General features: G+C 42.6%; 1 protein-coding gene across 2 annotated transcripts in view; it reads left to right on the top strand.

Annotated features, from left to right (window-relative positions):
- PLEKHM2 (pleckstrin homology and RUN domain containing M2) overlaps nt 1–15,675 on the top strand; it is a 1,089,177-nt gene that overhangs the window by 952,741 nt on the left and 120,761 nt on the right. For both annotated transcript variants that reach the window (XM_044061870.1, XM_044061869.1), the window contains 2 exons: nt 14,910–14,975; nt 15,116–15,275. In XM_044061870.1, coding sequence (XP_043917805.1) covers nt 14,910–14,975; nt 15,116–15,275 — 226 coding nt within the window. The remainder of the gene's footprint in view (nt 1–14,909; nt 14,976–15,115; nt 15,276–15,675) is intronic.

The following is a 15,675-nucleotide window of genomic DNA, read 5'->3' as shown; positions in this document are numbered from 1 at the left end:
TAAGGAGAACAACCAAAATCATACAAAGTATTATATTCATAAAATAGCAGGGAGTGTTCTAAGAACCAAACCAGCGCAAGAATGGAGAAGAGAGTTTGCCGATAGGGTTGACTGTGGTCAGGGATCCAGGTAATAGGCAAGAGGGGGCTGGAATTTATTGGCGAAAACTGGCAAAGGAACCCCAAGGTATTGAGAGCAACTAACTAGAAATGGAAAGGTATTAGAATGGGAAGAGGTCAATTTATTTGGACTGCAGGTTAGAGATTGCCTTCCCTATCAAGGATTGATATCAGAGTATAGCCGAAGGGAAAGAAATAGGAGGCTACTGAATGAAAGACCAGTACTGGTAGAGTTTTTAATAGAATCTAGAACAGAATCTGCCGTTAAAGGCATAATTGATAAAGCATATAAAATACTGCATGATAATTATAAAATCAGAGGAGCTTAGAAAGGAATGGGAAGAGAGATTGGATAAGGAATGGGAAGAGAGATTGGATAAGCATTTCACAAAGAGACATTGGGGGGATATATGTATATTTCCCAAATATGCAACAAAGTCTAGAAGGTTTAGGATCTTTGCTGCAAATGTTTACATAGGTATTTTTATATCCCATGCAGACAGCAAAGAATTTTTCAAGTGGATAGCAAATGTTGGAGGTATGACGGGCAAGAAAGAGGTGACTGGGAACATGTTATTTGGAGGTGTGATGAGCTGGCGGACTTTGGGATTCCTTGCAGACTGCTCTGTCAGGGATACTGGGTGAGCAGATTGGGCTAACTGAGGAGAATTGGAATATCCTAGAGATAGTAAAGCCTTGCTGAGTCTAATTATTGTGGCTGCCAACAAAGCAATTGCTAGAAAATGGAAGTCCAAGTCTAGACCAACTTTACTAGAAGTAGTGAATGTAGTAACAGAGAGAAAACAACTGGAATTGGGATCTTTAGAAAAGGGAAGGAGCAAACTACATAGAAAATCATGGGAATGGCGGGAACAGTATATGGAGAGCAGCCAGAAGGTTTGAGGCAGGATTTGAATGAGCTATGTAATGCTTAACTGACAATGACTGGAAGATTTATAAATGATTTATAATGTTTACAACTCCAGTTGCTTCTATATTGTCTGTGATGTAAACTGTTTGCAAATAGTGATTTTTTTTATGTTTTTCATTTATATAAATGTAAGTTTGCCTTTGTCATGTGGAAATTTAATAAAGATTTTGGGAACAAAATAAAGTAAGTTTACTTGCCAAGCTGTCCATCTCCCTGTGTTCTTCCCTGAGCCCAAAAATGTGGGAGAAAGGATACTCCATACTTTGAATCTCCACAGAGACCTTGATTATTGTCTTGACAGGACAAATTCTTTCAGAATTTCTTGGCCTTTGCTTCATCTGTGGCTTTTTGGAAAGGGATGGATTCTATAAGTGTTCTAGAAGCAGCAGCTTAAAGGACAAACAATGGGATTCTGTTATTAAATGCTCAACTTCTCTGTCCTTTTTCTTCCTATTTACTATCCCTGCTATGAATAAACAATTATACAGTATGTAAAATATTTTAAATCATGTTTTTCTCCACTAGAACAGTACCTTATTGTACTGTGGTGGTTTCACTTTCAAAAAACATTTGTCCCGCCCTGATAAAGCTTGCTGCAGTCTCAACTCATTGACGTCATCAACACTTATGAATACTGGTAGTTTTCTGACCAACTCCTTCCCCAAACTGACAATGTTAAGTTGTCTATCTCGCCTTCATTCTTGCTGGATGGGTTCGGAGCCGACCTCGACCGCCACTCTAAAAGCTCGAGAGTTGGTTCCACCGCTCGAGGCTCCCGTTATATCCCACAATGCTAGGCGTGAGTTACCTCAGATCTCGCTTGCGCTACAGCGATCGAGGTGTTGGTTTTCTACCGGCTTCTTGGTAAGTAAACTTTCAGTAAAGTTAGGATACTTAAACCCCTTTATTTTTAATTTTTACTACATTTTCCCTTAGTTTACTGGAATTCTAACCCTTTTTTCATAAAATCCCTTTTCTTTCCACACAAGAACTTAAAAGTTCTCCCTCGGGCCTTCAGGCCTTTCCCCCATTCCCTAGTGGTGTGTGTGTGTGTTGCTCTTAATTAAGACTTTAAGTTAGTGGTTTTATTTTTGAGTTTTTAAAAAAAATAAGATAAGTGTAATCAGTGTGTCTGACTGAGTGTGTGTGGTTACACTTTTTTGTTATAGGATGTCTAAAGACACAAAGGTCTCAGGCTTCAAGAAGTGTGATGCGTGCTGTCAGAAAATGTCTCTGACAGACGGTCACACTTCTTGTGTCTACTGCCTGGGAAGGACTCCTGTGCTGTATGCCACGGCTTCAGTCCCAGGGTCCTGCAGGAAAGAAAGAACAAATTGATCCTAAGGGGTCTACTTAAGCCTGAGGATTCCCTTTCTGTCTCTGGGAAGCCTCCCTCGGCTCCAGCTACTGAGCGAGACCCTAAGGCTAAAAACTCTGCCGTCTGCATCGGCTCGCTGGAGCCGATGAGTCTACAGCTTCTGTGGTTCCTCGGCTCTGGCTGGAGCCGAGGTATTACTTGTCGGCTCCGACCAGACCTTCGGAGCCGACATCTAGAAGGTCTAGGTCACCATCCCTTGGCTCCGTTCATTCGCTCCAGCATCTCCTCTGCTGTCTGAACGGAGCCATAAATCTCACCTCTAGGTCATCGAGGCTGTCGGATCATGACCTTCAGAGGGTAGTGAGTCGACTTCTTAAGTCCGAGGCACTGGCCCAAATGCTTCAGAGCCCGACTCATCAGTCGATGCCTGCCCCTGTCCATCAATATGAGTTGGGCGAACCGAGACTGTGGTAGCGTCGGAGCCGCTACCGATGTCTTCGATTTCTTCTTTCAGGAATCTCGGCGCCGACATCGGCCTCGGAGCCATCACTGTCGGTGCCGAGGGAGGTTCTCAGTTTCTCGGAGCGGGACCTCTGGCTTTGCCTGACAGGTTCCTGTGCGCTTCGGCAGGAGTGTGTTAGAGCCTGGCTCTACTCCACAGTCCGGTGCCTCAGGTCAAGTCTCCCTCATCCCGGACCGCAGAGAGCCAGCTCCTCAGGAACCCCTGTGGGGATCTCTTCCTCTTCCGAGGCCTCTCCTGATTTGGCAGAGGAGCCCCTCGGAAGAGGAAGTGTAAGAGGAAACACATTGACTCACCTGAGTCCATCACATCTGACACAGATTTAGAGGATCGAGGGTTCCCCCCCCTTCTGAAGATGTCTCTTTGCAGACATTCTAGAAATCCTCAAACAGAGGGGAAATTGGCCAGCCCTCAACCCTTCAGAGGATGAATCTGTGTACCTTGAGGCGTTTGGCTCTCGTCCTTCCCCCTCCTGGGTGTCCCCCTTGACCCCGTCATGCAGGTGGTAGCTAAAAGGCATGGACGGCTCCTGATTCAGTGGACCCCACTCCCAGGAGACCCTCAAAATTCATAACGCACCAGCAGACAAACAGTTCTTGACAAAAGGAGTTTCTGTGGATGCTATGGTGGTTGCTGCTGCCACTAAGAAGGAACTAGCTGATCCTTCAGTACCTGTCCATCCACCTAACAAGGAATCTAGGTCCATGGACAGGTACGGAAGCGGATGTTCTCGTCAGCGACATTTGCTAGCTGAACTACCTGTGCCATTTTACTGCTTCAAAGGGACTTGATCAAAGAAGAGTGACATGTTGAAGGACCCTACAGCTGCGGGTTTTCAAGATAAGATGAACACTCAGCTGGCTACCCTGAACTCCATAGCCAACTCCTCCATCGCCTCCTTTCTTATGCAGCTGATGGGCGAGCAGGGCCAGGGACAGGTGTGGCGTAGACTTGCCTGGATGCGGCTATGCAATTTTCCTTCAAAACGTCTTTCACTAATTCCCGTTCGATGGATCGTCTCTTTGGTCCTCAAGTGAAAGAAACCTTGACTAGGTGCTAGACTGATGGCAAGACTCTTTCTCCCGTCGGAGTCCATTTTTCTACTCCTTCTAGGCCTTACCCCAAAGGCCAGAAAAGTGGAAAATGTGGAGAGTCGGTTCCCAGAGGCAGAGGCGGAATAACAATGGTACTGATAAGCCCTTTCAGCATCCCTGAGGTGTTGCCCGACTGCCCACCGAGGCAGTTCGGGGAAGATTGTCACTGTACCCAGAAGCCTGGCTATCCCTGACTCAAGACAAATGGGTACAGTCCATCATTTCGAGCTATACCATTCCCATTCCAAACCAATCAAAAATCCCTTCCAGATGTTCCACGGATCTTGCAGCTTTGGAAATTTCAAAGCTGCTTGCAAAACAGCCAGTTCCAGCAGACCAGCAAGGATCCGAATCTACTCAAGGTTCTTTTTAGTTCCAAAGAAAACAGGGACTGGAGACCAATTTTGTATCTCAGCATCTTGAACAGATCAGTCAAGAAAACAAGATTTCGGATGGTCACGCTCCATCCTTCCCTATTGGGAAAGGGAAACTGGATGTGCTCTATAGACCTTCAGGATGCTATCACATAAAATGAACAGACGCCCAGAAGATTCCTCTGCTTCAGGCAGGGAACCAGTCATTTTCAATTCAGGGCCCTGCCCTTTGGTCTCACCACTGCCCCGGTGTTTACCAAATGCATGGCAGTGGTAGCTTCTCATCTGAGACGACAAGGATTCCAGGTGTTTCCATATTTGGACGACTGGCTCCTCACAGCTCCCACCAAGCATCTCCTTCTGATGGCCAGGGATTACACTTTTCGCATTTGTCAAAAGTTAGGCATTTCAATAAATTGCGAAAAGTCTGTTTTGTCGCCTTGTCGCAATTACCTTCATAGGCGCAAATCTAGACACAGTAGACATGTCTGCAAGACTAACAGATCAGAGAATAACAGACATACACAAACTGGTCTCACTCCTTTTCAACAACAACAGAATCAAAGCCAGGTTAGTTCTGAAAGTGTTAGGAATTATGGCGGCGGCCATACCTCTGCTTCCATTAGCCAGATTCCACATGCGAATCCTTCAATGGATGCTCTTTACACAATGGTCATACCAGCAACTTCCAATGTCCCACACCATTATGATCACGCAGGCATGCAGAAATCATCTCATGTGGTGGATGTCTTCCTCAGCTCTTGTTGGGAAGACCCTTCCCCTCCGGTTGCTACTCTGACAACGGACGCCTCTCTGATCGGGTGGGGGGGGCATTGTCAGGGCAGGACGGTCCAGGGCACATGGCAACCAGACGAATGCCACTTGCACATAAATGTTCTGGAGATGAGAGCAGTGCAAAGCCCTTCAAGACTCTCTTCCCTTGGGAACGATTGCAATCCAGACAGACAGTATGTCTGTAGTGTGGTACATCAACAAACAAGGCGGAACCAGGTCCTACCCCCTGTGTCGAGAAGCACTCAGATTGTGGCAATGGGCGATTTCTTCTCAGCGGTTTCTGATAGCAACGCACATCCCCGGGAAGTCCAATCAAATCGGACAAGTTGAGCAGAGCTATCCTCATGCCTCACGAGTGGTCTCTGAAAGACTCTGTTGTGAGAGAAATTTTTCTCAAGTGGGGTCAGCCTTGCCTCTATCTTTTTGCTACTCCCCAAAACAGCAAGTGCAGAGATTATTTCACTCTATTCCCTTTACCAGGCCAACCCAGCAGAGACGCTCTAGTCCAAGTTTGGCCCCGGGACTTCTGTATGCATTTCCTCCCTTCCCACTAATCTCTCAAGTGATACAGAAAGCTATCGCTCAGAAGGCCTCGTTGATCCTCATTGCTCCTTACTGGCCTCGACAGGTGTGGTTCCCCTTTATACATCAATTTCTATTGGAGCGACCTTGGCATCTGGACCTAGTTCCAGATCTTTTGATCCATCAATCGGTCAGTTGCATCGCCCTCCCTCTCTGAACCTCACTGCTTGGTTCCTCCAGTTCCAACCTTAGCCAGGCTTCCTCAATTATCTCACTCTGTTCGAGATATTTTGATAGCTTCCATAAATCTTCCACTGGAAGATTTATTTGACTTCACATATTGGGCTCAAGGAAGGGACATAGATCCTTTCACTGCTTCCATCCAAATAGTCCTTGATTTTCTAGCTGAACTCTTCCATGCAGGTTCATCTCCTTCTACTCTAAAGTTCAATTGGCAGCTATTTCTAACTTTCATGTGGGTATCTCTGAGTCTGCCTTAATGTCCCACAAGCTTTGCAAAGCCTTTTTGAAAGGAGTTTTTCTTCTCAGACCTCCTATAAGAAATCCTCCTCCTTGGGACCTAAATTTAGTTCTTACTTCTTTGATTCTTCCCCCTTTCAACCTGCAGCCTCCTGTTCGTTAAAGTTGCTATCATGGAAGACTCTCTTTCTGGTAGCTATTACTTCAGCTAGAAGAGTTTCAGAACTTCATGCACTCAGCTGTCGACCTCCTTATCTATTGTTCCATAAGGACAGGTAACGAACCAACCCGTCCTTTTGCCTAAGGTAGTCTCAAATCTAAATCAAAGCATTGACCTCCCTGTCTTTTTTCCAGAATATTCCAATAGGTCTGAACAAAAATTACACTGGCTAGATGTTCATCGTCAGTTGAGATACTATTTGGATAGAACAAAACAATTCAGAAAATCTGACCAACTGTTTGTCTCCTATGCAGTAGGCAGAAAGGGACTTTCAGTTTCAAAGGTATCATTATCTAGATGGCTTACATCTCTGATTTCCCTTGTTTATGAAATTAGACACCAAAAGCTGCCTAATAAACCTAAGGCCCATTCCACCAGAGCTTTGGCTACTTCTTTAGCCTTCCAAGACAGACTGCCTATTGACACCATTTGTGCAGCTACTTGGGCTACTCCTCACACTTTCATTTCTCATTATAAGTTGGATTTAGCTTCTAGGCATAGAGCTAACTTTGGTTCCACTGTTCTCAGGAGTCTGTTCCATTAGGCCACCCGGGACAAGGTGCTAGGACGCGTCCCATCCAGCAAGAATGAAGGATAGACAACTTAACATATAGAAGTTATGTTCTTACCATAACGCTCCATGTTAGTTGTCTTCTTCCCTCTTCTTGCATCCCACCCTCCTTCCCCCTGGCCTGGACAGACCTAGAGGAGTTGTGATTGTGACCTCTCTTTCTACCACCTCTTTTATTAGGCATATGCTGTTGTGCATATTTCCTGGATGAGGATATAGGTCACCCTTCTTTCTCCTGGTTTTAGAGGTGGACTTTGTTTATAGTTATTCTGATACTATTATAAGGGGTTAGCTTACAAACGAGAAGAAGACAACTAACATGGAACGTTATGGTAAGAACATAACTTCTATTTTCCACGACCTTTCTAAAATCCCACCCATGCTGTAATGTCACAGCTGCCTAGTCCTTCCCTTACCCGTACAGAAAGTAAATTCTAGAACAAGGAAACGGTACACAAGTCAAGTCTCCTGATGTGAGCTGTCAATCACAGCAGGTAACAGTTCAAATTACCCTTAGTACTTTGACAGCTAGGGAAGTTAAGTGTGAAGGGGGATGGGAGATGAGTCAAAGTAGTACAATTCAGGCTTCACAAAGCACTGCAGTTTAGCCATTCTAAAAAGAAGCAGCAGTAAAAAGCACTTTGAAAGTCTGTTCTGTTGCATTTGTTGTTTATGCATTTTAAGTAGTCACTGAACGGCATGCAATGTTACTTAAAACTGACTGAAAGACAGCAGTATATGCATGTAAAAATGCAGTGACAGGAGCTTCAGGAAGAAATAGGCATACGTAACATAATTTTTTTTACAGCCAAGCACTGCATTATGGGACCGACTAAACAATCAGAATTATTTCAAGATGCCAGACCCCATGTGGTCAGACTCAGAAATTACATATAAAAATATTTAAAAACCTGTAAATAGTGCCAGAGTGGCATTAGTAAGAAACACCAAACCATGATGAGATAAACATGTTTTTTGAGTCTGTGTGTGCTGTTCTCTTTTATTCTCTGGTGCATAATGTTTACAAACCACTACGAGCCTGATTCTTTCTCCAGGTCTAGGTCGGGTTTTTATAGGACTGTTCTCTAAGGGTTCCTGCGCTCTTCCACCTCCCAGATGTTCAAAGCTGTGGTAATCTACCTATATGGCTTAGGCTACTGCCGCAGTGATCAATGTAATGAACATAGTAGACTTGTGTTAGTAAATTCGCCATAAAAGTAGATGTTAGAATGATCATTGCTGCAGTAGCCCTCCATCCTCCTCATTTTTTGATTCCAGGGTGTGGGCATATATTTTTTGTTACCCCCTTGGTCCTTTCAGGGCTCAGTCTCCTTTACTTATTTGGCAGAAAAGCTATGAAGGGCTTGCTCCCAAACCTGTCTTGGTCAGCTCAGCTGAAGCTGTCAAACGATTTGGGTCCATGGAAGGTGCCCTGAAGTTGGCCAATTATATCCTTCCCAAGGTGTAACCCATGTGCCTTAGGCTACTACAGCACTGATCATTCGAACATGTACTGATCATTCGAACATGTACTGTTATGGTAAGTTTTACTTGCACAGCTATACTGTCCAGTAAAGTAAAATCCATATTTTGGAATCAAAAGTACTCTTTACATGTTTAAGAGGGAACTGCAGAAATGAAATGGTACAAAAATACCTTTGTACATGATCTTTAAAAACTGCAAAAATATATATTCTTACAGAATATGTACAAAGTGCTGTAGTAGTGTTTACACTGGATGTTGAAGCCATTGTTCGTCCTATTACAGTATTTACAGTAGAATTTAAAGACTTCATTTAACTAGGGAGTGTCAGCAGAAGTGGATGTTTGTTGTGAAATACAGCAATGAAGGTTACAGCAGAACAGGTGTCTACTGTGAGATATACTAACTCATGATATGTAGTAGCAGTAGAGCAGCTGTTAGAGAAACTTTGAAGCTTTGAATGTTTACACTTTGTAAGATAATTATTCCTTAAGAGGTGTTTAGGTTGGGAGAATAAAACAGAAGTTTAAAAAGATGAGTGGTATTGTACCGTCAGTTGAGAGATAAGAATATGCAGTGTAGTGCAGTACATTGAATAAGGCAGCAGGAATGCTAATGAGTGGTATAATTGTTTTGGGTGGCGAAAGCCAGGGTACCTTCTTGGCTAGGCTTATATAGGCCCTAGGGCCAATAGCCTAGTACTTACCTATGAACCAGTGAGTGTTAACATGTAGTCGAAGTTTTAGATTTTTCCGGTGTGTGTGTGTGTGTGTGTGTGTGTGTGTGTGTGTGTGTAGTATAGTAAAAGGATGAAGAATTTTTTTTCTGCTAAATGTGTGGAGATTATTATAAACAGAGATGATGGAGATGAATATTTGAGTAGTGTGAGTAGGTGGTCAGAATAAGTAGATATGGTAACAATACATATGGAAAGTTTGTATTGGTAAAGTAGAGTTACTAGAATTATTTAAGGGGGATGAATTAAGCATAAAGATTGAAATTGTAAACATCTGTTGAGGCTAACATATGGCAGGCAGATGTCAGCAGAATGTGTGTAGTAGCAGTGAGGTAAGATTATCGTGAAGGGATATTTCAGAGTGGCATAGTGATGGATGTCGGTCCTGCAGGAGAATGACAATCATACAGAATATTTACATTCATAAAGTAGCAGAAAGTGTTCCAAGAACAATGCCGGCACAAGAATGCAGGGAGCAGTTTACCAGTAGGGATGACTGCAAGTAGAGGCGTAGAAAATAGGGGCTGCATTCTACCGCTGAAAAATAGCAGGTGGATGTAGAAAAAAAAGTATCCAGTCAAGGTCAGTGTTGGATGTTTTGCTTGTCTTGCTCATAAGTATATGTGGTAACTGTCCTCTGCTTTCACATAACCTACCTCCCTTCTTCCAACACCCATAGTAATCCTGTTCTGACTGCACAGCTCCATTCAGCCCCCAGCTGTAAGTGCTGTTATTTAAAAAGATACCTCAACACCGATCATTGTTGGCACTGTAGCTTTTTAACATTGCCCACAAATGTTATCATTTGCTCTGTATTTTTTCCACAGATACCAAAAGAAAAAAATGCTTGAAGGCAGAGCATGTGCTCCTTACTGAGTACCATAGTCAGATGACTAAAAATCAGGAAGTGAACACTAAACACAGATATCCTTGCTTAAATGACATGGACTGACTAGCCATAACCTGTTAACATGGAAGGAGGGGAGATGAGATAAGTAAGAGATGCACAAGTCCCCACTTCTGGGTGGGAATTGCATTGTTTTTTCTCAATACTTTAAAGTAATTATTTTAATAGTGTTTGAATGTAGAGATGTTTAATTGTAGTGGCTAGCAGTAAATGATTCTCTTTCTAGAATTATTTTGATATTTCTACTGTTTTTTCAGTAATGAATGATTTTTTTCTTTTTTTATTCTTTGACTGGGTTAGTCCTACAAGGCTACTGGCCTCTCTTCAAGGGAGACCCAAGGTGATGGTTTATACTACTAGGGGAAATTTCGCCAAGGCATTGGGGGACTTTTCCTACCCTTTTCGATAGGTATAATGGGATCTTTCACATCCACCTGAGTTACCACCAACTCGGGGAGATGGAGCCTCAGTTTAATGTCTCATTCAAAGGACGATGCACTCAGGAGTGCTGCACACCCCTTATGCTGCAATGCAGTGTCAGTAATCCATTTGTCTGGAGTGGGAATAGAACCAACAGCCTTCTGTACGAAAGGGAAGTGTGCTACCTGTTGTGCCACTGAATTGCATTTATTCAACTGACTTAACTAGCACAATGAGAAATTAAGTAACATGTTTATTCGGAAGGGCTGTAAGCTTTGTTAAAGAAGCAGAGGTGTAGAATATTACCCCTATTTTGAATAAGGAAGTTTATACTGCATGCATTAATAATAAAATGGAAGCAATAATGGAAAATACTGCTTGACCAGTCTTGTAAATTAATCCAGTTGTTCAAGTACAGTTAGATATTCAGAAACAATTAGGTAATCCTGAACTAATTACAGGTTTAGGTTATGGTTCTATGGTTACTGGTAAAAGGAGGAGAAATATCAAAGTTTACTAGGAAGAGATTCGCTCACTAGTAAACCAGAGGAGAAAGGAAGGCTTTTCACTGGGAGTATTTGAGTACTGTGGGTTTATACATAAATTATATAACTTTTTTAATCCCTCTGTGTGATGACCATCGTCCATCTATGATCTGTAAAACCATTACTGGCCCATTCTTTCTCATGTGAGTTGAGATTGTCTTGGGACTATCATCCAGGCAGTTACCAGTGTCGCAGCCCACCCCAGGAACTCCTAACAGCCTTTGGCAGCTTTTGAGGGACACTAGGGCTGCTACTCTTTGGGGCAGGAGCATGCAAGTTTCCCTTTGTAACTATTCCCTGACCTAGATGGCAATGTTGCAGCAGTACATCCCTCTGGCCTGGACTCTGGGCTGTCACTGGGTGTCACCCAAGCAGCAAGCCAAGCCACCTGCATCCCCCCCAGGATGCCGAACCAAATGCAGCTCACGCTCATCCTTCCAGCTCCAGTGTCCCTAATCAAGCATAGGTCGACTGGGTCACACTTAGAGTTTTATCCCTCTGCTCCACAGGATCAGGGCAGTGCCCTCATATTTGTGTACCTGATGTGGGTAAAAGTTTCAAACCTAATAGTTATTTAGCTTTAATGGGGATGAGGTGAGTATACAGTCACCTGTTTCGCTTGTACTGCATTTGTTTGTTGGCAAAACAAATAGAAGATTGTGGCATAGATTGTTTGAGCATCTAATAGTACTCTGGAATACAGCTGGTATTAATGTACTCCTTAGACATTTAACTGGCTGAAACAGCTTTAAAAAGTGTATTTTTACACCACAAAGGATGGAGGGATAGAGAGAAGAAGAACATATGCTCACTCTGAACAAATAATTGGAGTGGCATGTTAGTTAAGTATCACTGAAAGCTCAGTAGTATATTAGTGTTTTAATGTAAAATATGTATTAAAAGTGAGATGTTTAACCGCAGTCCAGTGGTACAGGTGGATAAAGCCCTGACTGCACCCTAGGTGACCCATGTTTATCTAACACTAAGGATGCTGGAGCGATCTGGTGGGAGATGATGGCTACATACTGATGCTGGCTCACCCATCCTGGAGGGAAAGAAGCAGCTTGGCTTATTGCATTGGTAGCATCTGCCAGAGTAGCCTAGTGTGCCCATACTGCAAGTGGTGCCACTTGGCTGGGGAGATGCGTGTGTGTGGAAGGAAGTCTGCATCTATCAAGGATGCTATATCGGAGCTCGCATGGCTCCTGTGGAGGTGGAAATAATGCAGTTTTAGAATGATCCTGACCCTAACCTTAACACGAGAGATTTGCCTGTGCTGGGTAACAGATGGGCCAGAGGGATCTTGCCCCAGTGGTAGAACAAATAGAATAGCTGGGTGTTGGAAAGGGAGTCAATGAGCCATTCCTGCAGACCACAAAAAAAAGACCATTAAGGATCATTAAATAGTACGCATATTTTATATTATCATTTTTTCTTTCTTTGCTTGTTTGCATTTGTTGACCAGGATAGTCCAAATGGGCTAAAAATAGTTGTAGCATATTTTCAGTGGAAGCCCAGGGAAAAGTACAGTTGTAGAATGCAACAAAATGTGCAAACAAATACAAGATTTTAGCATACTAGAGAACCGGCAAGTTTATGAAAAAATAAATAAAATAAATAAGGAATATGTTTGTGTAATTAGGGAGTATTGAAATGTTATATGCTGTGTAGAATTACCGTGTGTTCACTAGACAGGCACACAATACATTTTGTTTGGAAAGGCAGTAGTAATGGGGATTGGACAAGGCTAAGTGCAAGAAAAAGTTAATTCAGAGAGGAGGAAAGAGAAAAATTGAGAGGTGATAGAAGATACAGTGGTATGGAAGATGGTTAATGCAGTAGGAAGTAGGAGAAGGCACGGACAGAAAAGGAGGAGAGGATGTAGTATGTGGAAAGATTAATAATGGAAGTGAAAAACGGGAAGGAGCTTGATATTCTGATTGTACAGTAGTGAGAAGATAGCTGAAAGGAGGACAGCTAGAAGTCTGAGGAGGAGTTAGAAAAGGAAAGAGAGGTTATGCCAAGTGATATCTGGCATAAACATGCTGCAGGAATGTTATACTTATGTCACTGATTGGATTTTAACACTTTTTCATTTTTTGAATATGTCATTGCATTGTACAAGTGTTGAACTTTTGAGTTTTTAATAAATACCTAGCAGTTTTATTGAAGCTTGCATGATTAGGTGACATTGTGTTGGGAGGGTAGCCTAATGGTTAAGGTGTTTGCCTTACAAACACAAGTTGCAGGGTTTGAGTCTCACAAGGGATAATTGGCTAGGCTTAAAATGGCTCGCAAGAGCAGTTAGCTTAGTACTAATCTATCAACCTATAATTGAGAGGGTTATGGAGCACAGTTGCTTTCTGAAGAACATTGAATTTAATACAGGATGCAAGTACTAAAGCTGTTACTTCTGTTACATGGTATGGTGGTGATCCTTTAGAGTGAAGGTGGTGTGTGTGTGTGTGTGTGTGTGTGTGTGTGTGTGTATGTGTATATAAAATCACACTCGCATGGCCCACTCTTAGTTATCTAGTGTATTCATTCCCCATTACAGGGTCAAGAGCTGTCTGAACGGAGAGTCATCTATCAGGGCTGATTAAGGTTTCTGTTTAGCCCTACCATTGTGCATGCTCATGTCCAGGGACTTTGGAGTGCTTTGGGAATTTGCAGTGCATGCTGTACTTCTGTGTGATGTAATCAGTTGTCTTTTCCTACCCCTTGTAGACTTGCACCCCTCCACATGACCCTGATCTGCATATACCCCTTTCCACTCCACTCAGAAGAGAAGTGAGCAAACTTAAGCCTATTTGTTTCTCTCCTCCTCTTGTCAGCTCCAGCAGGTGTCCGAGTTTGTACATAGCTAACATCAAAGACTGTGAAACCACAATCTAATCACACCCTGACTTTGGATTGAGGTCCATGCCTATCATAATGTTAAAAACCCAAGACACTCCGTGAAATTAAACCTGAGTGTAACCATGTGTTATTGTTGTTCTGCAGTCACTAAAGTGATTTGGTCTTTTTTCATTTTAAACAAATATATTTAATTGATTTTATTGATTTTGCTGGTTTTGGATCATGTCGCTGGTATGAAGGTGATATCAGGACAAGCAGCAGTACTAGGAGGAGCATATATAAGTTGCAATGAACATTAATTTGTAAGTATTAGTGATGCCCCTTCATGAGGGAAAGAAACTAGTGCTGTATTATTGTATTCACCAAATAAAAGTTAGACTTTGTTGCAAAGAATTGAGTGAAGTTAAGTACTGCAAGGTGCTATGTGACTTATTATAAAGTTCGTGTTGTTTTATTTTTACATTGTTGCTTAGTCAAAAAATAATTTGACAGCCATTTCCTTTCATTGCTAGCTGACTTTGAGTTGTGATCCAGGGCTGATTTGTAGTTGAAGAATGGGCTAGACAGAAATGCAAGACTAACCTGCTCTTTTTTTTTTAATTGGTGTGTTTGACTATAATAATTTGCTGTTTAATGCACATTAAAAAATGATCCCTGCTCTTCAAGAAAGTGTTCATTATTCTATAAAGCTGTAGTATATTTGCTGTAGTGCTGCTTTTAAAAAGCAAGCTATTTAGGCAGTGCTGTACTTTACGGAGTAGGCTTACAGTGCTGAGAAACCAGGTTTGTTACGCTTTATGCATCCGATGAAAATGAGCTCACCTGCTTCGTGTACATGTTGCTGTGAGTACAGTATTGCGTAAGCCAGTTATGTATTTTAAGTATTGCATCTATGTTGAGGTTGTTGAATATGTGATGCCCACCATTGTGAAGCTCAGTACACCATTTTCCGCTAAGCACGTTAATAGTCAAAATGTATTAACCCAGTGAGTGAACTAGTCTCTTTCTCATTTAGCAATGGAGTCTTGTATCAGTACGCAGACAGAACAGATGTCATCCCAGTGCTGTCAGTGAACATGGGGTGAGTATTTGTAATAGTCATTCATACAGGTTGCTAGACCAGACAAGACACTTGAGTGTCAGCCAGACTGCTGGCTTCCTTGCATTTGCTTAACCTAAAAAAACTAACAATCAAAATGTATTTCTTCTTTTGTATGTCAGGTCGGAACAGTGTGGTGGATGCAGGAGGTCAAATACAACAGAACGTCCACATGCCTTCCAGGTTATTCTGACAGACCGGCCATCTTTGGAGCTGAGTGCTGCAGATGAATTGGAAATGGCTGACTGGATGCAGCACCTTTGTCAGGCAGTTTCTAAGGGGGTGAGTTAATTCTTGCCTGGTACTGCAACAGTGTTTAGCTAAGGCTATATGTTACAGAGCTCTGACCACTGTGATGTCTGTGGAGGTAAAGGTATGAATCTCTCTTGCTGATGTGTATGGCATCACTGGTAGCAGGTTGCACAACATCTGTCTGTGTTCTCTCAGTCTCTTATGGTATATCATTTTGACCATGGGGGGGGTCACTGTTTAATTTTTGCTGACTTGGTTTAGGCACCAGAGGAGTCGATGTATTTATTTCCTTACTTATTTTACATTTTATTTTTGATACTCAAAGTCAGTGCATTCAAGGATTCTCTTCAACAGTAGTCAAGGTATGAGGGAGAGCTGTAAGAATGTTTTGAAGGTTCAAAGCTAGGGCCAGGAGGAGGAGAACCCCTTG

This window comes from Protopterus annectens, chromosome 2.part0, assembly GCF_019279795.1.
Source record: "Protopterus annectens isolate FY-2018-M chromosome 2.part0, PAN1.0, whole genome shotgun sequence".
NCBI classification, from domain to species: Eukaryota; Metazoa; Chordata; order Ceratodontiformes; family Protopteridae; genus Protopterus; species Protopterus annectens.
Note: the sequence above shows the minus strand (reverse complement) of the source record. Positions and strands in the feature narration are given on the sequence as shown.